Below are 23,703 nucleotides of genomic sequence, written 5' to 3' on the forward strand. Positions count from 1 at the left end.
TACTAAGTGACAGGACGCATCAAATCCCAGTACACGTCTTGAAAGAGCTGACTTAATTTTAGCCGAACATTATTATGTACACAATGTTTCCACTGCTGAGATAATCTAGCTTCTTGTTGCTGTTGCCGTTTTGTTCACAGGTGAACTTTGGCGTGTACCTGATGCATGTGTCTTTGGATTTATCTTCTCCACGTTGCCTGTCTGTAGGATCTCAGGTGCTCCCTGTGTTGAAAGAAAACGCAAGCGGCCACGACTTACCTGCTTCCGAGGCACATCAGGATGTCATCTCCTAAGATTTTGTTCAGCATAAATTAAAACTTCTTTTACAACGATCTCTGCTCTCGTTAAGATTGGCATGAGGTTCAGCAGAACTTGGTCTTTCGAACAAGGAGGGTTCTTTTCCTCTGGGAGGTGGAGGCGGCTCTTGCCGGCTTCCTTCTTCCTCTGGCTCCTCTCTCTCCCCGTGTGCACTGGCCCTGCTCAGGAGGGCAGATCCGAGGCCCCTGTGCTTTCCACGAAGCAAATTCAGCATGAATGCTGCACCGACGCCCGGCAAGGCTTCCACGTGTATTTGAAAGTATGATCGTTTTAATTAGATGCGATTTTTAATGAAGCTTACTGGGAATATTGTGTCTTGCTATTTCCCCACACTGTTGACTTTGTCTTTAGAAAGAATCTTTAGGTACTTTTCAGTCCCTTTGCACAGAGGAAGGCAGTCTGATCTGGAAGGAGTGAGAATGTGCCCCTCTCCCCTCATGTGCAAGGAGGAGGTGGGTTTAGGCTCAGGCTGCCCGAGTGTGACTTGTAGCCATGTTCCTTTAGAGAGGTTCGACCAGGATGTTTCTGTGTTGAGCAAAGGCCCAGGCCAGCAGCCCTCTTCCTTTGTCTCCTATCCCTGCCCACCATTTCTCTCCACCTTGGACTTGATGTCCTGAGGACTGCTCATGAGCCTGAAGTCACACTCACTGAGGGTGGTGTTATTTGAGCAGTTGTGGTCCCCTTCACAAGTTTATCGGGCAGTGTGGGTCCATCCACCCAAGAGCTTCCAACGCCCAGTAGAGAGGACCTTTGGAGGTTGAGGGATCCCATCTGTGCCAACTCTGCCCGGCGCTCTTGCCGTCTCCAGTTCAATACGTCCAGTGATGGAAAGCTCATTCTCTAATGAAGTTACCCAATTCCATTGAGTTGCTCCAAGGTTACTCTGTGTATTGAACTTGAATTTTCCTCCCTGTGTTTCCAGCCATGGCTCTTGCCCTGTCATCTGGAGCAACTTAGAATGAGCTCATACACCCCTAAATCGACTCTGCTCAAGTCTTGCTGAAGCACGCAGCCCATAGGAGAAGCCCAGGTCGTTGGCCAGGCCTCCAGCACCTTCCACTGGATGGTTCATTCATCCAACCCTTTCTCTTCCCCAAATCCCTGCCCACCACTCCCCACTGCATCTTCCTAAGGCCAGTGTCACTGCGTCTTTTTGCCACTCAGTTGTTTAGTGCGTCATGCTCAGGCTCCCATGTCTGATCTAATCAGAGCTCTGGGGATCAGGAGTTGATTTGTTTCATTATCTTACTTGTAGGACTCAGTGTGGTTCCCAGCATTCTGTGAGATTGGAAACGGGAGGCGTGCCTCTCTTCTCAAGGGTTGCTGAGTTAGAACCTTGGGTGCACACTGTCGTTTGACATGCAGAATTCAGTGTAAGAAGTGGCCTCTGACCCAGTGGTTCCTGAGGTCAGTGAAAGAGGAGGCAAATGAGGGTAGGTGGGAGTTTTATTATTTCAAGCTGTTTATTAAAAATTCGGCCTCTTCCAAGTCCCAGGACCCCTGCATCATGTATATGGGCCTGTCCTCATCACCTAACCAACTGGAGAACAATGCACTCAGGTGATGGCCCTTTTAGGCCAGTTTCATTCAGGAGGAAACTGTTCCCAGATGGCATGCTGCAGCATTTTCCAAATTAGCATCCCATTAAGTATGATGGGAACCAAGTAAGAAAGCATGTTCTATAACAATTTGATCACCTGTGTCATCGACATATTTTCACGTACAAAGGACAACTCATTTTGTTCTTGTCCACACCCATGCCCCTTTTCGCAGTCGGTACTTTGGGGACTGATTTCAGACATTTTACTACAAATACTTTCCTTTCCAACACAATGATTTAGTTAATCACTTATCATTATTGATTTAACATTGATCTGTCTCTTCCAGATTGTAAAGTCCTGTGCCTGTTTGGCCTACCAGAGTATCCCCAGTATTAGCACGTAATAGGTGTTCAATAAAATTTGTTGACTGATAGTCTTTATTAAAGCTGGCCCTGTTTTTGAAATTAATCGATTGATTGATTTTAAATGTACATTGTCTGTAAGGTCTAATTTTCAATATTTCTCATGTGAGGTTTCAGCTAACAATGTATTTTGCATATTCCACTAGGTGGTTTCATATTCAGACTCTTGGGTATTTAGGATTCTGTGTCCCATCCTTGTTTCATCCTCCTCAAGTTTAGTCCAAATGCATATAAAAGAATATGAAAATCAAGGGCAATGTCATGTTCCTTGAATTTCTAACACCAAATCTCAGAGTCACTGAACGTCAAACGGTGTGCATGTGTGTGTGTGTTTTATTTTTACAAGTCCCAAGTCCAGGCAAAATCACTATGTCTTTCTGGGTGTTCCCTTCACGGTTGTTGCATCCGTGGGGAGAGGTTCTCTTTCACATGCCTTAGAGTAAGTGCCAAGACTCCTACGAGGTGGTGCTGACTGTTTCTCATTGAGACTCACCCTCATTCCTTCCTCAGCCTTGTGGGATGGGGAAGGGCAGGTGGTGTTTCCTTCCTTCTGTTTAAAGATGTCCATTTATTTGCTTTCCATTCAATACGTGCTGATCAGGTTCTAGCGCTATGGAAATGAAAGAAACAGCATGCGTGTTCAAAGATCTCACCACAGGGACGACACCAAGAGGGGAAAGACAGACTAATAAATAGGTGTGACACAGACTGTTTCAAAGACATGCTACACTCTGATGCATGCATTTGTGGTCTGGGGAGAGTTCAGCAGACAAACTGGAAGCAGAAGGAAAGCGGGCAGACACTTCCTAGCCTGCCTTTTCTCAATTCCTGTCTTGGGCTGACAGAATTAACTTGCAAATCCCCCAATTAAAATGGCAAACATCATCCTATAGGAGCAAGTTATTTAAAATCTCTAAGGCTCATCTGAAAAATGAGGAAGACCACAATACTTATCTCATAAAATTATTTGAGAATTAAACAAGACATCTTGTGTTTTGCCCAGGGCTGCAAAATAGTTGAGTAATCCACGTCTGCCACCTGGTGGCAGCATCAGGTAAGTGCAGGTTTTGTTACTTCAAGAGGTTGAAAACTAGTTCAGATCAGGTCCGCAAATCCTAAAGGATGGCAAACAGGGCCCTTCTCTGTCTGGCTTCCTTTATGGACTAGCTCTGAGAAACTTTTCATTATTGATGTTGGAGCCCTTTAAAATTTTGTTCCTGAATTATTTTTTGGTCAGATTAATTTTCAACATACATTGCATCAACCATTCCTTTGGTGTCCTGTTTTTCTTAGATTTTTTTTTTTTTTTTTTTTTTTTTTTTTTTTTAAGTATGCTGCTTTGAATTGGCTGTTCTCAGCAGCAGATCTAGGTTATGTGGCCATGAAGCTTATGCCTAAGTTAAAAATCATCTTTAAGGAAAATAATACAAAATAAAATTAGGTACAAAAATGAAATTTACTTGCAGAAGAAAAAAAGGACTTTGGAAGAGATCTGTACAAGTGAGGGGCCTTGAGTTTAAGATTTGTTACTTTTACAACAAATCCACCCTTTCCTGGTTTTCTTGCTTCTCTCCTTTCTTGTTCCTGCTTTATTGCAGGTTTCAGAAAAAAAACCACAAAACACCTTTTGTTCACTTTCCAAAATAAATAGCCACATGAAGACCTGTCCTGGTTTTTTCTCTTCCACCTGTGGCTGAAAACTAATGTTTTGTCATCACTCCATCTATACTCCCCTGCAAACAAGCCATTCCTTAGCTTCTTCTCAGGCCTAGATGTGTAGCAGGGCCTACCCTTAGAAGGATCATCCAGGGAAGACACTCATAGGCCTTGGAAATATGTCCAGGGTCATCTGAGCAAGGGATTCTGTGGTTCCAGATGTCTGGAGAGCAATCTAGACAGACAGCAACATGGTTCCCAAGTGGCATGAACTCTTGGTCCTATGGACTCCTTGCCCTTCAGGGAGGAGAGGGCAGAGTGAAGCTCTCTAAGGATGGAGCCTAAAGCAGGGCCCATCTTGCCCTGGCTAGTGGCCATACTGGTAAGAACTGTTCTAGACAAACTACCCCAGAAAGTGGACCTACAGACACTCAAGGAGAAGGGTGTTGGCCCACTGGCTTGATCTACAGTAAGGCCCACCAAGGAATGTGCTGCTTTCAATCAGTTTTTAATATAAGTGAACAGCCAAGGACCACAAAAATTTGAGGGTAACCTCTACTGTAAAAGAGAGAAAAAACAAAACAAAACAAAAGAAAATACCCTCAAGGAGCACAGAAACAGTGCAATGAAGTGGAAACTTTAAAGGAAATGTAATTAATAATATCAGGGAAATTCTGCAAACAAAAATAAGATACCTTTATTAAAAAACAGAACAATAAAGAGTTCTTGAAAATTAAAAATGTGAATGCTGAAATTGAAAATTCGCAAAAAGAGAAGGAACATGTAGTTGAAGAAATCGCTCAGAAAGTCTAACAACATAAAGAGATTAACAGAGTAAAAAAGTTAAAATTAGAGGATCTGTTTAGTGGTCCAACATCTAAATAATAAGAGTTGTAGAAAGAGCAAGCAGAGACAACTGGAGAAGAAATGATCAAAGACATGGTACAAGAACATTCCCACAAATAAAAGAACAGGATATCTAGATCAAAAATACCAATGAAATATCAACATGATGAATGAAAAAGAACTCACGCCAGGGTACCTCATCATGAAATTTCAGTATATTGCAAATAACATTCCAAATCTTCCAGAAAGAGGGAAAAGAAAAGGTTACATATACAAAGTAAATAATCACTATATCACAGACCTCACTGGCAACAATGGAGCAATATCTCAAAATTCTGAGTGAAAATCATTTTTAACCTAGAATTATAAATCAAGTGTATTAGACTGTTGAAGAAATGTAACAGTTACTCATATCTGAGTACTCGTGCCTCTTTGCAGTGTGATGTTCTCTTCCCATCAGGAAGTGGAATTTATTTCCCTGCTCCTTGAATCTAGGCTGGCCTTGACTTACTTTGACTAAAACAAAAGTGGCAAAAGTGACACAGCATAAACTCTGAGCCCAAGGCTCAAGAGAACCTGCAGCTTTTGCTCTTGAACTCTTAGAATGCTATCACAAGACTGCTAGACCTGGATTATTCCCATGGTACTCTCAGGTGGACATTACAAGAGGGTGAGAGCAGATGCTGTAACGCTTCTTGAGGCCTAGTGTCAGAAGTCACACAGTGCTACTTCCAACATATTGTATTTGTCAAAGCAAGTCACAAGGCCATCCCCATTCAAGGAGTGGGGAAATAGACTCCATCACTTTTTTAAAAAAGGTTTTTATTTGAAAATATAGCCAACATACAACATTATATTTATTTCAGGAATACACCATAGTTGTTCAACATTTATATACCTAAAGAAGTGATTGCCGTAAGTCCAGCAGCCAGCTGACATGTACCATGCTGTCACAATATTATTGACTATATTCCCCAGGCTGTACATGACATCCCCGTGACGTAATGTGTTTCACACCTGGAAATTTGAACCTCTTAGTCCCCTTCACCTTTACCCCCCTTTTAAAAATTTTCACTTACAGTTGACATTCAATATTATATTAACTTCAGGTAAGATATTTGTGGTTAGATGTTTGTATAATTTAGAAAGTGATCCCCCTGACTAGTACCCACCTGGCACTATACATAGTTATTACCATATTATTGACATATTCCCTATGCTTTAATTTACATCCCCGTGACTATTTTATAACCCCCAATTTGTATTTGTTAATCTCTTCACCATTATCACCCTGTCACCCAACAACTCCCCTCCCATCTATCACCCCAACAAATCTAGTACCCCTCTGACACCATACATAGTTATTACAATATCATTGACTATATTCCTTATGCTATACCCTATGTCCCCATGATTACTTTGTAACAACCAATTTGTACTTCTTAACCCCTTCCCATTTTTCACCCATCCTCTCTCATCTGGCAACCATCAAAATGTTCTCTGTATCTATGTGTGTGTTTCTGTTTGTTTGTTTATTTTATTCTTTGGATTCCACATATAAGCGAAATCACATCACATCTATCTTTCTTTGTAGACAGATGGGAGAAGTGGCAAAGTCATGTTACAAATGGTGGGAATAAAGCGGGTGGGACGAATGACTGTGACCATCTTTGCCAACAAAACTACCACACCACAGCAAGTGTGACAATAGAAAATAAAGATACTTTCAGACATAAAAGTTCTCAAAACCTTTTTTCAGGAAGATGCTGGAGTATGTATTTACAAAAATTGAGAGTACAAACTAAACCAAACCAAAGGAAACAAAACTCAAGTGACCTGGGAACCAGGAACTCCCACACAAGAGAGAAGCCAAAGAAATCTCTCAAGGATAGGACTATGAAAGCTACATTTCAAATTGGAGCAAGAGGATGGAGGACTCCCAGAGTAATTAATGTCTCTGAGAAAAATATCTTAGGGAAAAGTGTAGCACTAAGAAATTATTTGACAGTGTCAAAAGAGGCATTTTCAGAGCTATTGCAGGATATGAGATCTAATGAGCTGCTCAAGAAAAAATATGCAACTGAAAATAATTGAAGCAAATGTTAACTTTAAGGAAATCCAAAAGTTGTATAAGAAAGGCCATGTAATCATGTGCAATACTTGGCATGTGCAATACATGTACACAAAAGTGAACAATATTAATATAAAATCATCATTTTAAAAATCGCAGACTAAGAATTTGACTGAAATTGTGATAAAACTATATTGAAAGATGGAGAAAGGGAAGTAGTCTATAATAAAGCTAAAATCCTCATGTAGGGTTTCCAGTTAAGACTGTGGAGTAGGTAAACGCTGTGCTTGGCTCCTCTCATGATTATTAAACTACAGAACAACCATCATTAAGAATCGCCTGAAGTCTGGCTGACCTGAAGCCCTACAACTAAGGATATACAGATATACACCTCGAGACTGGTAGGAGGGAAGGAGACATGGAACGAGCTGGTCCCACACCAATATGTGACCATTAAAAATCAGGAGGGATGTCTCAGCTGTGGAGGTTCCTTCCCCCCTCCTGGAGGAGCAAGGGGCCTAGACCCATACCAGGATCCCCAGCCCAGGGTTTGTTTCAGAGCTGGGGAGAGAAGATCCCATAACTTCCGGTTGTGAAAACCTTCAGAGATTGTGGCTCAGTGAGACGGAGGGTGGCTGCAGTCCTAGGTGCTCCTCTTACAGGGATCGTGCACAGACTTACATGCTGATGGACTCACCTGCTCTGAGCTCTAGCACTGGGGCAGCAGCTCAAAAGATGTCGGGACAGATGGGGAGGAATTCAATTGTCTGGCTTCAGAATGAGGGCTGGAGGGGCAGCTTTCTTTCAGAGGGAGGAGCTGGTGGAAGCCATTGTTTCTTTGTTGAGCTCATCCCCTTCCTGGCATGCAGACGCAGGAGGACACCATATCTGAGTTTCCATTAACTTGGCTAACACTGTTCCTTTGCCCTGATTCTCTGAGACCCCACCCCACACAACTTTCGGGCACACCCAAACTGCTTCCAGTGGCTTTTCCTTATAATCAGCCTACCTTGGCTCATGCTGCAAACTTACCTAAAATCTCTCAAAAGATTTTAGGTAAAATCTCACAAATCCCAAACAAGCAGCATCTGGCTTCGACATGTCCTGCACATTTGGCTGAGGAGCTCTAAGCTTGGTATTAGCCACAGTTGGCCAAAGTTCATAGCTTGGCCTCTTCAGGCACCTCCAAGCCCAGTGCAGGTGACGGCCTTCTGTGGATTGCTTTGTGACTCATGCCAGCTGGCCCTGGGCAGGGCACAGGCTGTGGCTGAGCTTGGCTTGCAGTGGGTCCCTTCCTAAGGGGGCCCTGGGGCTGGCGCCTCCAGCGGCTAGCTTCAGACTGAGCAGGAGCATCACCAGGCCACTTCCAAGGATGACACACCCAAAGGGCAGAATGGGCAGGCACCAGAGACCTGCTAAAGAAAATCCTGCTCTGTAGGGTCATCTGCTGCACCACAACTTCTCAGCGCTACAATCACGGCCAGTGCTCACAACCAATCAGCCTGAGGACCAATCCCTCCCAATGACATGAAAAAGCCGCCAAGGCTCAACTACAACAGGAGTGCACACACAACCCACACAAGAGACACACCTGGAGCATCCAACTCTGGTGACCAGGGAGACTGTGCCACTGGGCACACAGTACATTTACCACATAAGGCCACTCTACCAAGACCGGGAGAATAGCAGCCCTACCTAATACATAGAAACTAACACATGGAGACAGAGGCAGCCAAAATGGGGAGACAAAGAAATATGTCCCAAATAAAAGAACAGAACAAAGTTCCAGAAAAAGAACTAACCAAAATGGAGACAAGCAACCTACCAGATGCAGAGTTCAAAACACTGGGGATAAGTGTGCTCCGTGATCTCAGGGAGAACTTCAACAAAGAGATAGGAAACATAAAAACGAAGATAGAAAACATAAAAAGGAACCAGTCAGAAATAAAGACTACAATAATTGAAATGAAGAATACATTAGTGGGAATCAACAGTATATTAGACAAAGCAGAAGACTGAATCAGACATTTAGATGATAAAATAGCAGAAAATACCCAATCAGAACAGTAAAAAGAAAAAATAATCCAAAAAAATGAGGATAGTTTAAGGGGCTTATGGGACAACATCAAGCATAACAACATTCACATCATAGGGGTACCAGAAGGAGACGAGAGAGAGCGAGGAATTGAACCTATCTGAAGAAATAATGACAGAAAACTTCCCTAACCTGGAGAAGGAAATGGATATTTAAGCCCAGGATATGCAGAGAGTACTAAATAAGATGAACCCAGAGAGGCCAAGATACATCATAGTTAAATACCAAAGGTTAAAAACAAGAAAGAATCTTAAAAGCAGAGCTTATTGCTCAACAGAAACTGCAGGCCAGAGGGATTGGCACAAAATATTCAAAGTGATGAAAAGCAAGGACCTACAACCAAGACTCCTCTACCCAGCAAGGCTATCATTTAGAATTGAAGGACAGATAAAGAGCTTCCAAGACAAGAAAAAGCTAAAGGAATTCATCACCACCAAAACAGTATTACAAGGAATGTTAGAAGGACTTCATTAAGAGGGAAAAAAAGAGAGAGAGAGAGAGAAAAAAAAATATGAATAGTAAAATGGCAATAACTACATATCTATCAACAATTACTTTCAATGTAAATGAATTAAATGCTCCAATCAAAAGTTAGGGTAGCTGAATGGATAAGAAAAAAAGACACATACTTATGCTGCCTACAAGAGGCTCACTTCAGAAGGAAAGATACACACAGACTGAAAGTAAAAGGGTGGAAAATGGTATTTCATGAAAATGGAAACAAACAAACAAGGCTGGGGTAACAATACTTATACCACACAAAATAGACTTTAAAACAAAGATGACAAACAAGAAACAAAGAAGGACCTCGTAATATCACTTCTGGTTATTTATCCGAAGAAACTGAAAATGCTACTTTGAAGGGACTTGTGCATCCATATGTTCATTGCAGCATTATTTACAATAGCCAAGATATGAAGGTAACCCAGGTATCCCTGAATGGATGAATGGATGAAGAAGAGGAGGTACATATATATACAAAGGAATATTATTCAGCTATGAGAAAAGAATGAAATGTTGCGGTCTGCACAACATGGATGAACCTAGAAGGTATAGTGCTGAATGTAGTAAGTCAGATAGAGAAAGACAAACATCATTTGATTTCATTTATAGTGGAATCCAAAGAACAAAATAAACAAACAAATGACAGAAACAAACTCATAGATTCAGAGAACATTTTGATGGCTGCAAGAGGGAAGGGGGGGATGAAAAAGGGGACGGTATTAAGAAATACAAATACACGGTAGTCATGAGGATGTAATGGCATAAGGAATATAGTTAATAATATTGTAATAACTATGTTTGGTGTCAGATGGGTACTAGGTTTATTGGGGTGATAGATGGGAAGGGTTTGGGGACCAGGGTGAAAAAGGTGAAGGGATTAAGAATAACAAATTGGTAGTTACAAAATAGACATGGGGATGTGAAGTAAAGCATAGGGAAGGAATATAGTTAATAATATGGTAATAAGTATGTATAATGCCAGGTGGGTACTCAGCTAGACAGGGGGATCACTTCTTAAATTATATAAATGTCTAATCACTATGTTGTACACTTTAAATTAATATAAAATAATATTGAATGTCAAAAAATCAGTTAACTGAATAATAAAATATCCTTGATTCTGCAAAAATAAAAATCCTCATATAGCTTGATAGAAAGTCAGTGTACTGTTTAAAATTCATGGATCAAAATATAGCAGTGTACTTACATCGTTTAGAGACGCGTGCCTCTGGGAAGTGAGATGGGATGAGGGTGGGAGTTGTAAAACAGGGAGCTGATTTTTTTTGTCTTAACTTTTGATTACTCTTGACCTTCTGAACCAAGAGAAAGCATTACATAACTAAAAAAGAATGACTTCAAAAAATAGGTTGAGAAAAAATTAATTGGCTGTTAGAGGAAAAAAATATTGCTAAGAGCAGTTTAAGGGAGTTCACAGGGCAAAAATCCTTACAAGAATTAAGGATAACCTATATGATTAAAACTTTTAAAGGTTTCATTTTAGGTGCCAGTCACTATTTGAAGTTTTAGGACTGAAAATGAATAGGGCAAATTTCAATCCTGAAAGTCTTATAGTTTAGTAGGTAGGCATATAGGTAAGCATGCATTTACAATACAACAGGTAAAAGGGACATATAGAAAATAATTTGAGACCACAGAGAGACAATCCCTGTTTGAGGTGGAGTTGTAGATGGCTCTCTAGAAGCGCTGACCTTAGAAATGAGTATGAAGTATAAATGTATTCAGCTGGCTAGTTGGGCAGGGAAGAACATTTCAGGTTGAAAAGCTCACCATAAAAATCTCAGCATGTTTGGGAAGGAATAAGAAGTTCAGAGTGCCTTGCAATAGGATGGGAAGCGGGGAATGACCAGAGATTAACCTGGAGTGGTAGACTGGTACAGTTCTTAGAGAATCTTGTGAGTCATGCTAAGGGGGTTGGCATGTCAGGATTTTACCCTAAGGTGTGATACATCAAATGCACATTTTAGAATAGTCATTGGCTGTGGGGAAGCCAGTGGAAGATCAAATGCAAGATGCAAGTCTGGGGAAGGGAGACTTGTTAGAAGACTAGCATAGGAAGTGAGGGCTAGACAGGGGCAAAGAGTTAACAAATATTTTAGAGGCTGATTCAGTGATAGGTTGTAGTGACCAAATGCAAGATGTAGGATTCACAGGTGACTCTGATGTTCACTCATTCATCAGACATTTATTGTGTGCTTTTGCTGAGCTAGGCATTCTGCCAGGCACTAGGGGGTATAGGATTGGGTACAGTATGGTCCTTATCCTAGAGGAGCTTTCAATTTAGTGGAAACAGAGAATAAGCTAACAGGAATTGTAGCTATGATGCTCTATTCTCAAGAGAACAAAGTGAAGAGGGACTTGAGAAGTAGCTGTCAAAAAGGGAGAAGGTGAACCCAGAGTGGGTACAACTACTGAAGCTGCAGGGAAGAGAGTTTGGGAAAGGAGTGATCTATGGTGACAGATGCTGCCAAGAAAGTGAGTGGCAGGGCTGAGATATCCCATGGATGAGGCTATTAGGATAGCATTGATAATCTCAGAACATCAGGAAAGGTTGCCCACCAGGTGCCGTGGATGTGAAGCAAAGAGGTGATGAGGATGCTGAGAAATGAATACAGCTGTATTTTCAGAAGCTGGTCAGGAAGTGAAGAAGAGACAAGCCAGTGGAAGGCAGGCTTCATAAAGATGTAGCTTTTAAGACGGGAAATACTTGAGTACTCTCATCAGGACCAACTATACATCTTGTAGAGCCCAGTGCCCAATGAAAATTTGGAGCTTCTTGTTCAATTGTTAAGAATTGTAAGACAGCAACAGCAGAGCATGAAACCAGTGAGGGGCTTTTTAAGTGCAGGGCCTTGTGTGACTGCACAGGTTGCATGCCAGGAAGCCAGTCCTGATTCCCAAGGGAAGGAACCCAAGGAGGAAGGGAGAGGGGGCTGGATCAGCGATAGAGCCTGGTCCCAGAGCAATTGGGCAGGGAGGGACTCAGGGTCCAGATGGAGGTAGAGCAAGAGGAAAAACAGGGCTCTGGTCGTCTCCTGAGATGGAGGAGATGGCAGATAGAGAGGCGGGGGTGCTGGAAGGGAGGGTTTCACACTGGAGGGACAATTTTCTTTATTGAATAATCTGTAGGTAGAGGAAAGTGGCAGAAGTTTGCGGCAGCAGGAGGGGAGTGTGAGGCCACACTGAGAAGTGCTGAGGAGCCTGGGGGAAACGGGTCACTGAGAGTGGCCTTCCTGCCAGCTGGCACTTGGCAGATAGGGCAAGAGCAAGCGAGGGACATGCTGGACAGATGAGGCAGAAGGAGCGGGGTGGCAAGGAGGCTCCAGGGATGATGGGATGGAATTCATGTTGGGACAGCGGTGAGAAATGGGGTGTCCAGAAGGACTGGAGGGCTCAGAGGGAGTTGGCAATGAAAGTGGGAGGGTAGGAGGCCCCGGTGAAAGGAGGAGAATTTGCCAACCAGAGCCATGCGTCGATGGTGAAGTTGGTGTTGATTCCGTCTAGAGAACTCATTCAAAGAGTTAAGTAACAAAACTAAGGAGAGATAGAAGTTCTGCTGCAATGTGCGGTATCATGGATAATTGTTACTTTAAGGCCAGGAACAAGTGTGCATGTGTGGCGGAGAGTCCGTGGAGAGAGAAGGGTAAAGGGGAGGGTGCTGGGACCAAGCACGAGACAGGGCTTCTTTCCTTTTGAAACCAGAAGAAAGGTTTGTAGAGCCACCTTGTGAAGACGCAGATGTTAAGAGTGATCGGGTATTATCCCTGTGACCTATGTGAGGGATGATGAACCACGAACTTGGCCACAGCCTGGAATGGAAAGAACTGTGAATTTTTATTGGAAACGAAGGGGGTCGCCCGCGAGCAACGAGGAGAGCGGTGTGAGGCCGAGAGGAGCCTCGCTGCTCCCCAATGGCTGAGACGGCCAGACTGCAAACCTTCCCTCCAAGTTACAGCGGGTCCCTAACTCTCTGCTGCCCCTCCGCGATTCGGTGACCTCGCGGGAAGCGGCCCCTGAGCCCCCCGAGACCCCGCACGGTCCAGTTAGGATTTTCGGAGACCTAACTGGTCCAGAGGCCGCGGTGACGCAGAGGGTCCACCAGCATCCACCAGGCGGCCCGGGTGCCAGGCCTGGCGCTGGGGTCGCGGAGCGGAGCCTCGCACCCCCTAGGCCTCTCGTCTGGCGCCCCTGAACTCGTCTCTTAAGAAGAGCTGCCTGGGTTCCCCGGCGCACACTCCTCCTTTAGCTTTCTCCTTCCCTAGGGAAACCTCGCCGGGACTCCAGGTGCTGCCAATACCGCTCTTGCTGCGGGAGACCGCCTCCCTCACCTCCTGGTGCCCAGCTGGGATTTTCTGAATCTGGGCAGCAGGAGCCCGCTGCTGCTGCCTTCATCTGGAAAGCGTTAAGCCGTCTCCCAGATGGAGAAAAAGCCAAAGGGCAGCCATGTACCTTACCCCCCCACCCACCACCCCGGTTCCCGGAGCTCCGAGCGGTGCAGCTTAGCCCGGGCGTCCCGGGCCGCGGGGCGCACGTATAGCCGTCGGCCCAAAGGGCATGCCGCCTGCGGGAGTCAGCCCACCGGAGGGTGTCCCCGCCCCGCCGCCACCGCCAGCCGGCTTGGCGCAGGGCTGCGTAAGCCGCGGGAGCCGTTCTGTCCTTCCCGTTCCCGGCGGCAGGTCGGGTCGGTGCGGGCAGCCGGGCCTGGCTCGGGGGACGGAGGAGGGGAGGAGCCGGGGCAGGAGGGGATGGAGGGGCCCCGCCGGCCCCGCCCCTGCCCCGCCCCCCCGCGGCCGTAGCCTGGGCTGCAGCCCCGCGCGCCGGAGCCTGCGAGCCCGCGAGCCAGCAAGCGGCGGCGGCGGCGGCGGCGGCGGCCTCCCCTGCTCGCAGTGACCCCGGCGTCCTATCCCGCGGGCCCGCCGATCCCGGGGCTCGCGCCCCTCGGAGCAGGGATGCATCATGGCCACGTTGGCTTGCCGGGTGCAGTTCTTGGACGACACAGACCCTTTCAACAGCACCAACTTCCCCGAGCCCAGCCGGCCGCCGCTGTTCACGTTCCGCGAGGACCTCGCGCTCGGCACCCAGCTGGCCGGGGTCCACCGGCTGCTGCGGGCGCCGCACAAGGTACGGCCTGGCGGGGCGGGCTGGGCCTCCTGGACGCAGCTCCTCTAGTGGGGCGCGCTAGGGTGGGGGCGCCGCGGGCAAGCTGGGCGGGGCGCGGCCCCCTGCGACAAGCTCCCAAAGGCAGACCTCCTCGCTCCCAGTTAGGCAGAGGGGCTCCGGGCACCCAGAGGCTGGCACGGGATCTCCCGGCCGGGCGAGGAGGACTGCCCCGCGCTCTGTCCCGGCGCTTGGGACGGGCGGGGCTGAGCAGGTGCCGCGCCGGCCTGAAGCGGGATGGAGAAAATTCCCGGGCACCGCGCCGTTAGCTCGGTGGCGTGGGCGGGGTGGGGCTCGGACGCCGGCAGTCGGCCCCGGCACCCCGGCGGGTGCCGAGCCGGGCGCGGAAAGAACCAGGTCCTGGGACACTCAGGTCACTCGGTGGAGAGTCCTGAGCGACGTCCGGGACAAAACCTCCTAGGCCCATGGGGCAGCTGCGGGCGGCCGCGCGACACTCGCGACAAAGCACGCTTCCTCGGGGACACTCCTCCTCCTCCCTCGGGGGGCATCGCCTAGGACGCTGACCGCGCACGGTGATAACGTTCAGAGTACTCAGTCCCTTTTTCTTAGGAGAAGCAGGTGGCCTTGGGAACCTTGGAGGAGCGGTCTCTGTGGGAGGAGGGGCGGGGGCGCGGAGGGGCGGCTCGCGCACAAAGCCTGAGCCTCGCAGCCTGAAATGAGTGTCCCCTGGGAAGAATGGCTTCTCAGTCCACCCGATAGAGTTTTCTTTTTAACCCTTTGCAGGAGGACAGGCATCTTGCAAAGTGTGTGTTGCAAAGAGCTGGGCATTGAAAGCTCACCATTTAGTTACCCAGGAGAACGCTTCCTCCCAATTAAACAGATTTAACTGCGGCTTCAAGAATTACTTCCGCGGTACATTTCCCCCCTTAGGATCCATATCCAAGCTTGGAGATGATTTATTCTTTGAGAATCAACACTGACAAGTATTTGGAAGAGAGAACCCTTGATGCCCAAAGGAACAAAATTGATTCAAAAAATTCTTTAGATGTCTATCTGTATGATGTTCACCTGCCTTGGATGTAGAGGGAGAGGTTGTGTGTGGAAACCCCGTGAACCTGGGCAGTGGTGTTTTTCTTAGTCTATTAGTAATGTATCAGTGCTTTCCCCTACTGCTTAACTAGTAAGCTGTTTTCAGGAATGGGGAATGAGGCAGTTCTAGCTCATTCTGCCGGTGCTGGTGCAGGATGGATACACTCACCATTCCTGGGAACCTCTCTGGCCATATAGGTAAGTTGGCCTGGGAGATGGAGGGACAGAGTGATGTATTATTGTGGATTCAGCTTATCAGAGGCACTTTTGTGAGTTATTTGGTTCTTCTCAATCAGTGGATTCAGCTAAAAGTTTTCAAAGGGCTTCTTCAGCATCATATTCCATTCATTATGCTCTCTGATTACAGTGATCTTTTCTTGAAACCACAGAAGACATAATTGTGGCCCTATGACCTTGAAGTGGTTTTCTTGGATTTCAAACCCTATATACATGGTTGACCTTTCAAGCTGGGAACTGAAATCCAATTTTACGTTTTCATGGAATAGCTTCATAGTCTTGACCTAGTGTTCTTGGTCAGGTAGGAGGGAATCCCAATGCTCCAGCATTGCTCCACCGAGACGGGAAGCCACTGCACAGCAGTTGCACTGGCTCACAGAACTTTCTGAGTTGTCCCTTGTGGAATAAACAGAACCAGAAGGTATCCCCCAGAGACCCTTGACCCCCTGTCTTGGGAGCCAGCCAGCCTAAGTCTCTGAGTCTTTTGCCCAAAGACCCCTGCAATGTATTCAGATGTTTTTACATCTAGAGCTGAGTGAGTGGCTGATTCTGTTAGCCAGAGTTCTATGAAGCAGAATTCAGGGCATTTATATGCCTATATGCACTTCCGTCTTTTAAAATGCGGGTTAAGTTCCAACAGGGACTCTTAAAATTGGATGACCCACCTGTTACAGAAAGAGCTAACATGTTTTGAGTGCTTGGCATGTAGGTATGTGTTCTACCAGGGATGTCAATGCATGGTCTCATTTAATACTACACATGTGTGTATATTGGAGACTTTCATTATCCCTATTTTACAGGTAAGGAAGCTGAGGCAGAGAGTGATTAAGTAACCTAGTTTCTCTGCTAGGAATGAGGAGCCGAGATGCAAACCAGGTCTGTGGGGTTCGAGACCCCAGTACTGTTCTGCTCCCAAGACTAGCTGTGTGGTGTGGGTAGAAGCCATACCATTTGGGGCTTCTGTTCCATTAACTTAGGGAGTTCACCAAATCACCTTCCTGTGCCAGGTACTGTTTAGCCTGGGGCAGGTGAATGTTACAAGCATGAGTAAGAGTCTTGAGGCAGAATTCCTGGCCTGGTAGAGTTCCCACTCAGAGATGGGAACAAATAGTTACCAAGCCTGCTGTGAATTAGCAAATGGTGAAGGAGCGGGCAAGTTGTTACTTCAGACCCCTGCCGTGGATAAGGCTTCCCAGGGTCATAGGGAAAGCTTCTCCCAGGTCGCATTGAGCCCAGCCTGGAAAGAGGAGGAGTTTCTGGGGATAGAGGCATTCTGGGTGGTAGAAAGAAAGAAGAAGCATGGCTGTGGAACATGCAGACACTCTCAGTGTTCCCAGTCATCCTGCACATTCAAATCGCTGGCCAGTCAAATTTTGCTTGGAGTAGATTGGCACATACACAAAAGTGTGCAGGGCGTAAGTGAGCAGCTGGATGAATTTTCACTAAGTGAACACACTAAGTATAACCAGTCCCTGGAAGGCCTCAGCAGAGGGTCCTAATCTGTAAACCTCCCTAGGGATTTCTCTGTGCTGGGGACCTTTGAACTGGATAACCACTCAGGTCCTTCCAGCCCAAACCTGAGTCTATGTATCTTCTCTTAACCGGATGATATATTAATGTCTGCTGACTCCATTAGAAGTTAGTTATTCATTTAACTAAACCATTGTGTTGGACAAAAACAATATATTTCACTTATTATGCTGTACTTCTCTTTTTCAAACTGCTAGATTAGAAACCCTTCTCCTTTCCACTGCCCTGCTTTTCATAGTAGCTCCAGGTAAGATTAAATAAATGATTAGTTTGATAACAAAAAGGTCAAAACAGGTGCTGTATTCTCAGTGGGAAGATGCTCATTTTGGTGGTTCTGTGTTTTGTCTGGACTAGGTGTGGCCTTTTGTTTTCAAATGCTCTATAAACAGATGTTTATTTATGGTGTAGTGTAAAAAAAACGTAATTATAGGACGTCTAATGTAGAAAAAACTATGCAGTAGAATTAAAAGCTTAAATGTGTCTGGATTGATTGACGCTAAAGGCCAAGGCTTTAAGGTTTCATGTTTCTTTTTGAGAGACAAACTGGAATTGTAGAATGTTTTTACAAAGAAAATGATAACTAGCTTACGTGTCAAAATGGCAATAATGACTCGTAATTTAATTCAGGAAATGTTTTGGTGCCTGCTGTGCACAAGAGAGTGGAGTAATACTAACTGCTGTGTCCTAGATGCCTGCCTGAGCCAAGCGCTGTCCTAGACACACATCACCTCACCATGCCCACGACCTCCCCATGGGTCAGGTACCATTTCTGTTGCATCTCACAGTAGAAGAGGCCCAGAGCAGAAGGAAGTCAGCTGATCATGGGTTGAGAAGATCTCAAGTTGGCATTTGATACCAAGTCTGAGTTCTTAATGACTCCACTTTTATGTCTTGAATGTCCGCCTTCCGTTCCAGGCAGCCTGTCCACGTTCCAGAGTTCCATCCTCTGATTGGATTAGACACGACTGTACCGTGTTTTCATTCCTTCTCACTGCCTTTGTCATTGTGGTTACCTTGCTGCCGCAGCTACCGCACCTGTGAAATAGCTGACTGCAGTGAGAATTAGTGTTGATCCTCCAAGTGTGGGCTGGGCGTCACCTGGGCTCGTGCTAGAAGATGCACTCAGGCCTCCCTCCACCCCGGCTGAATCAGAATGTGCATTTTCTCAAGATGCCTTGGTGATTCCTGTGCACATGACAGTCTAACATCTTGGATCAGAGGTCATTTAGGTCAGGCTGTCAGTATGTGGGGGTTGTCACCATCTCCCCTGTTCGAAGGTAACTTTCTTGAGGGTGAAGACCTCGGCGTCCAGTTCTCCAGGAAACTGAGTAGTGCTCAGATGGAGTGTGCACTAAGTTGATTGATCAGTGTTAGTTTTAGAACACAAATCCACTGGTATTATTGCTGTAATGAATTTCCACTTTAATCCTCTTAAGGGACACATCTGTTTGCTACATTGCATTAAGATTTTTAAAAGATGAGATCATTAGTAAAGTGTGTTGTGTCACATAGCATCTTAGGACAAAACTTAAAGAATGTTGTATGAACTGCTAAGAGTGTCTCTGTGCAAGCTGAATTGAATCTGACTCTATGTAATTAGCTCAGTTGGTTGGAGCTGTGCTATTGAGATCAGGATCATGGGATTGAACTCTTTATGGGTCAGTTGGCTTCGCTTCATGCACGGCCACAGACCGCACTGGTAACTCAGCCAGATGTCCAGCAGGTGCTGTCATGGCTCCCTGAAAGGATTTAGGTTGGAATGGGCTGGTGGAAATCTTTGGGGGAAAAGGGCGAACATATGAGTTTGTGCTGGCCACTGCACTGTAGGCCTACCACGCCTAATGTCATTTATACTCACAACAACTCGAGCAGACAGACAATCGTGTCCCCAGTTAATAGATGAGGAAACAGACACCGGGAGGTTAAGCAGGTTATCTGAGGCCACACTGCTTTTAAGTGAAGGAGCTGGAATTTAAGATCAAGTCTTTTTTTACTCCAAAGCCTGTAGCCAACTGTGTCCCATTATTAGAAAACCAGCAGAGCACATGCTCTGTGTGCAGGAGGAGGTGTGTGGAGGGGGAGGGGGGCTGACGGCATGGCCTTTCCAAGGGACTGCCCGTCACAAGGCTGTGACTGAAATGGCTGTGCTCTGGTTAAGTCTCACCAGTATTGAAGTTGTATGAGTCTGTGCGCTTTGTCCTCGAGTCCCACCTGTGTCCCTCCAGAAAACCTCAGGACTGTCTTTGCTCTCCCCTTCCAGACTCCGAAATGTTAATTCTTAATGGTGGCAGATTTAAAACCGATTCTCATGCTGAGGCCAATTCAGGAACACCCCTCTCCCAGCCTCCTGTCCCCTCCACAGTTTATTTCTCTAAAGGTGAAACTTTGGAGTCCTTGGGAACGGTTCAGTCCTCAGAGGGAAGACAGTCACCACTCCTGGAAACTGCCACACCTCATCTCCAGAGGAAGCCTCTGTTGTCTGTGGCTGGCTGACTAATGTCCCTGATTTAAACCTGGCTTTCTAATCACATATCTGGTTTCAGCTTCTGTGGGACATTTTCAGAGTCTTGGGTTTGTCAGCATCTGCTCTTTTACAGAGATGACCAGACTGCTTGTTGTTTTATTTTATTTTTAGTTTTTTTTTTTTTTTTTTTTTTTAGCTATTTTATTGGGAAGTGTTTCTGTGCCTTGTTCTGAACTAAGTAAAAAAGAATGGGGGAAATGAAGTTACAATGAATGTTAAGCCTCACCGCAGGGATGTAATCAGCAAAATCCAGATTGTGGGAAAGTATAGTTTCTCCAACAAATAAATTGCAAAGACAAAACAGATGGAAGGAAACCTTAGATTAAAAAAGACTTAAGGGATCGATCAGAAAGAAAAAGAGATCTATCAACCAATTGTCATGTGTGGCTCTGATCGGATACTGATTTAAACAAACACATGGCAAATAAATATTTGAGATCAATGGGGAAGCTTGAATAGTGACTCTTTGATGTTAAAAAATGATCAAAGTTAAATGAATAAAAATAAATTAATACAGGTATTTGACAATAAAATTGTTAAAGTGTGATACTAGTATGGTTATGTTTAAAGAAAAGTTAGTATTTTTCAGAGATACATACTGAAATATTTGCAGATGAAATTAGGTGATGTCTGGAATTTGCTTAAAAATAATCCTGGATGAGGGGCGGGCAAGTAGGTAGGTGAGTTACAGAGAGAAAAAGATAGACCGTGGGTTAAGGCTGGATTATGGGTCTATGAGGGGAAATTCATTATACTATTTTTTGTGTGGGGGCGAGGTTACTTTATTGAAAATATGACACCTGAAACCCAACTCAAAGTTGTAGACACTTGCAAAGGCTTCTATAAATTATATTCATCTCCATGGTACACAATTCCTTTTTTTCCCCTTTATACTAGTTTCTATGCTTTTGTACACGTTGAACTTTTCTTTAATAAAAGAGCTTAAAAAATGAGATTATGAGTTCCAGTGTCCCCTTTGGGATCAGAGTCCTTTCATTTGTGTCCTGAGCGTGTTTACTACGGGTGAGATGGCCAGTCGTCAGCGAATTTGTTTGTTGTGCCTCCCTTGATGTTTTTCTTCCCACTCTGATGGTCACGTTCTCCTTAGGATCTTTGAAAAACAAGCATAGGACATCAGTCTTTTAATGTTCAGGGGCTCTTCCGAGGCTCAGCAGTTCCAGTGATGAAGTCAGCAATCATGACTTATATTAATTGTCATATAAAGGAAGTATTAAGGTAGAGGGTGTCAGTTGATGCACCTAGATTTTTATCACTAAACCAAGATGTTGCTAAGACTAATTAATGATACCGGTATAAAAGGCACTCAGTTTCCCGGTGGCATTGGAGCCTGTGACGTGGTCACACCGGGGTCTTTCCTGATCGCTAGTGAGGCAGCTCAGCCTCCATCTGCAGTGTGCCTCAGGAGAACATCTCGGAATGCAATGAATGGCGGTGATGTTGTTTGCACACGAAAACATAACTTGATTATATACCTTGGCACTCTTTCTCCGAGCCACTTTCGATTTCTATGGACACATTAACCCATTTGTGGATTACCTATTGGGGAGGGAGAAGATAGCTCGTTAAAAAATTAAGTTACCATGTATCAGCAAAATTATATACCCAGAAGTTTATCTATTTTTAGAGCCACATAGTGACAAATGGAATGTACATTGTATCTATTTACAACTTGGGAACATACCTCCTTTTCACCACTTAGATTTGTAACTGAGAAATTAAATGTTCGACTCCAACGGAAAATGTTTAGGACTCAATGTTAGGGAAAAAAAAAGTCTCAAAATTGTTGAACACATTGAAAAAAGAGAAAATGTTAAACAACTCGCAGTTCAATATAGAACAGTGCTCCTAGGTTTAGCAAAAAGGACCCAGACAAATGAGTTTGTTGGTTCGTTTGTTGCAGTATCATCAAATATTGTTAGCATTCTGGGAAAGAAGAAAACCCAGAAGACTTTTTGTTATTGATTAGGCTACTCGGACTCTTCCTGCACTGGTATTATGGCAGGGAATGAAATGCCAGGGTCTTAACTACAGGTCACAGGACAAGCCAAAGATATTTTGAAGTTCTCAGAATAGAAGATAAATGGTGCATCTTCTGACTGGCTCATCTGATCCCAAGAGTTTTCATCACAAATGAGCTGATGGGCAAATGCTCCTGAATGGCTTACACTGCCATGCTTAGAGCAGGTTGGAAACTGAGCAGTAGGTCCTCAGAGGAGAGAACGATGAAGAGGGTCCTTCTGGATCACACATAGCGATGCAGCCATTCACTGTGGCTGCCTGACATGGCCACGGTTTTGACTAAGGAAGTTTATACCAATTCCATTTTATACCACTTTAGCACACATTTTCTTTTGTCTGTGATTTGAGTTCGTTTCTCCAACCTTTCCCTCATTGTAATTATTAATCCAGAGTCAATGGTGACTTACCACTCAGGAAATCACTAAGGAAACCACTCAGGAAAACATAAATGTGTGGTGGTACTGGGGTTGTGACACCTGGTTTAAACAATGCATCCCCCTTCTTTTTCTGTGGTTTTATTAGATGAAAGCAAAATTTAATATTGTTAAGTATGCTATACCCCACAAACCTAGCCTTCAACCCTCGTAATCAGTGATGAGGAGACTTCTGTCTGGCCCTCTGATTTTATCAGGCAGACTGCACGCAGCCTGAGGGAAAGCAGCTGACTGAGGACCAGAGGTTAGCAAGCTCCAGGTTGCAGGTAGTGTGGTGGGCTCCCTGCACAGGCTTCAGTGTCGCCCTGACCCACATTGTATCCCCAGCCCCGGGGGTGTGTTTTGGAGCCCTTTGCTTTGTTGTCTAGCAGCGTTTCTTGTGCTAACATCCCAGCATCTTACTGACTGTAGATTACACTAAGCCTTGATGTCTGGTGGGTGGATGTTCTCTCCTTGCCTTGGGACATAGCCATTAATAGGAAAAAACAAAAAGGTTAGAGAGGACCAGAGAGGGTCCATTCAGTGGATTTTAATGTGGAGGAATATCCTAGGCAACAAGCCTGCGTGATTGGCTAAAGAGGACAGGGAGAGTCACATCATGTCACTCGTCTGCTCCAAACTTCCCTCAGCCCCCTGAGATTCAAGGTCACCTCCAAAGCCCTGGAGGGGCTGGCCCACAGCACCATGAGGGCAGGATTAGTTGGTTGGTTGGTTTTATGGTCTGTTTGGTTTACTGATGTAGCCCTAGAGCCTAGAACAGTATCTCACACATAGTGTGTGTATAGTAAATAGTATTTGAACGAGTGAATTATCGTAAACTTTAGAGTTGGAGGGAATGACAAGTGGTGTCCTCATCCAAGCTGTCTCCACGTGGAAGTCCCTTTTGTAAAGCCTCGGATCAAGGATGTTCTAACTTCTTCATGTATAATAGTGAGCAGTTGCCCCTTTCTTCAAGTATGGCCTTTTCCATTTTGAACTTTATTTGTTAGAATTTATTCTTTATTTGTTCCTGATTTTCACTTGGAGAGGTGGATCCTCATATTCCCACAGATGGGGATGGAGGTGGGTCTGGACAATTAATTGATTGTGCCCAAAAGAAATAGGCTGGGTATACCAGAAGAACCGTGCTCCTAGGGTTTGATAAGTGGAGTGACCTGTGACCTGCAGATAGCATCTAGAGGGGCTTGTAGATCAAAGCTGTTACTTTTCCCTGTGGTGGCAGAAGTAAAACGCTGCTTTCTTTTCACGTTAAAGCTGAGT

At 45.1% G+C, this 23,703-nt stretch overlaps 2 protein-coding genes across 16 annotated transcripts in view; both read left to right on the top strand.

Annotated features, from left to right (window-relative positions):
* The window catches only part of MOCOS (molybdenum cofactor sulfurase), a 44,136-nt gene extending 43,804 nt beyond the window's left edge, over positions 1 to 332 (top strand). For all 4 annotated transcript variants that reach the window (XM_033087407.1, XM_033087408.1, XM_033087410.1 and 1 more), the window contains one exon: positions 141 to 332. In XM_033087407.1, the coding sequence (XP_032943298.1) occupies positions 141 to 293 (153 nt within the window). In that variant the 3' untranslated portion in view covers positions 294 to 332. The remainder of the gene's footprint in view (positions 1 to 140) is intronic.
* A 13,959-nt stretch (positions 333 to 14,291) lies between these two features.
* FHOD3 (formin homology 2 domain containing 3) overlaps positions 14,292 to 23,703 on the top strand; it is a 436,559-nt gene continuing 427,147 nt past the window's right edge. For 10 of the 12 annotated variants that reach the window (XM_033087598.1, XM_033087590.1, XM_033087589.1 and 7 more), the window contains exon 1: positions 14,333 to 14,592. In XM_033087598.1, the coding sequence (XP_032943489.1) occupies positions 14,428 to 14,592 (165 nt within the window). In that variant the 5' untranslated portion in view covers positions 14,333 to 14,427. Of the gene's footprint in view, positions 14,593 to 23,703 lie in introns of all 12 variants that reach the window. The other 2 variants (XM_033087594.1, XM_033087595.1) reach the window with 1 other exon arrangement.

This window comes from Rhinolophus ferrumequinum, chromosome 19, assembly GCF_004115265.2.
Source record: "Rhinolophus ferrumequinum isolate MPI-CBG mRhiFer1 chromosome 19, mRhiFer1_v1.p, whole genome shotgun sequence".
Taxonomy (NCBI): Eukaryota; Metazoa; Chordata; class Mammalia; order Chiroptera; family Rhinolophidae; genus Rhinolophus; species Rhinolophus ferrumequinum.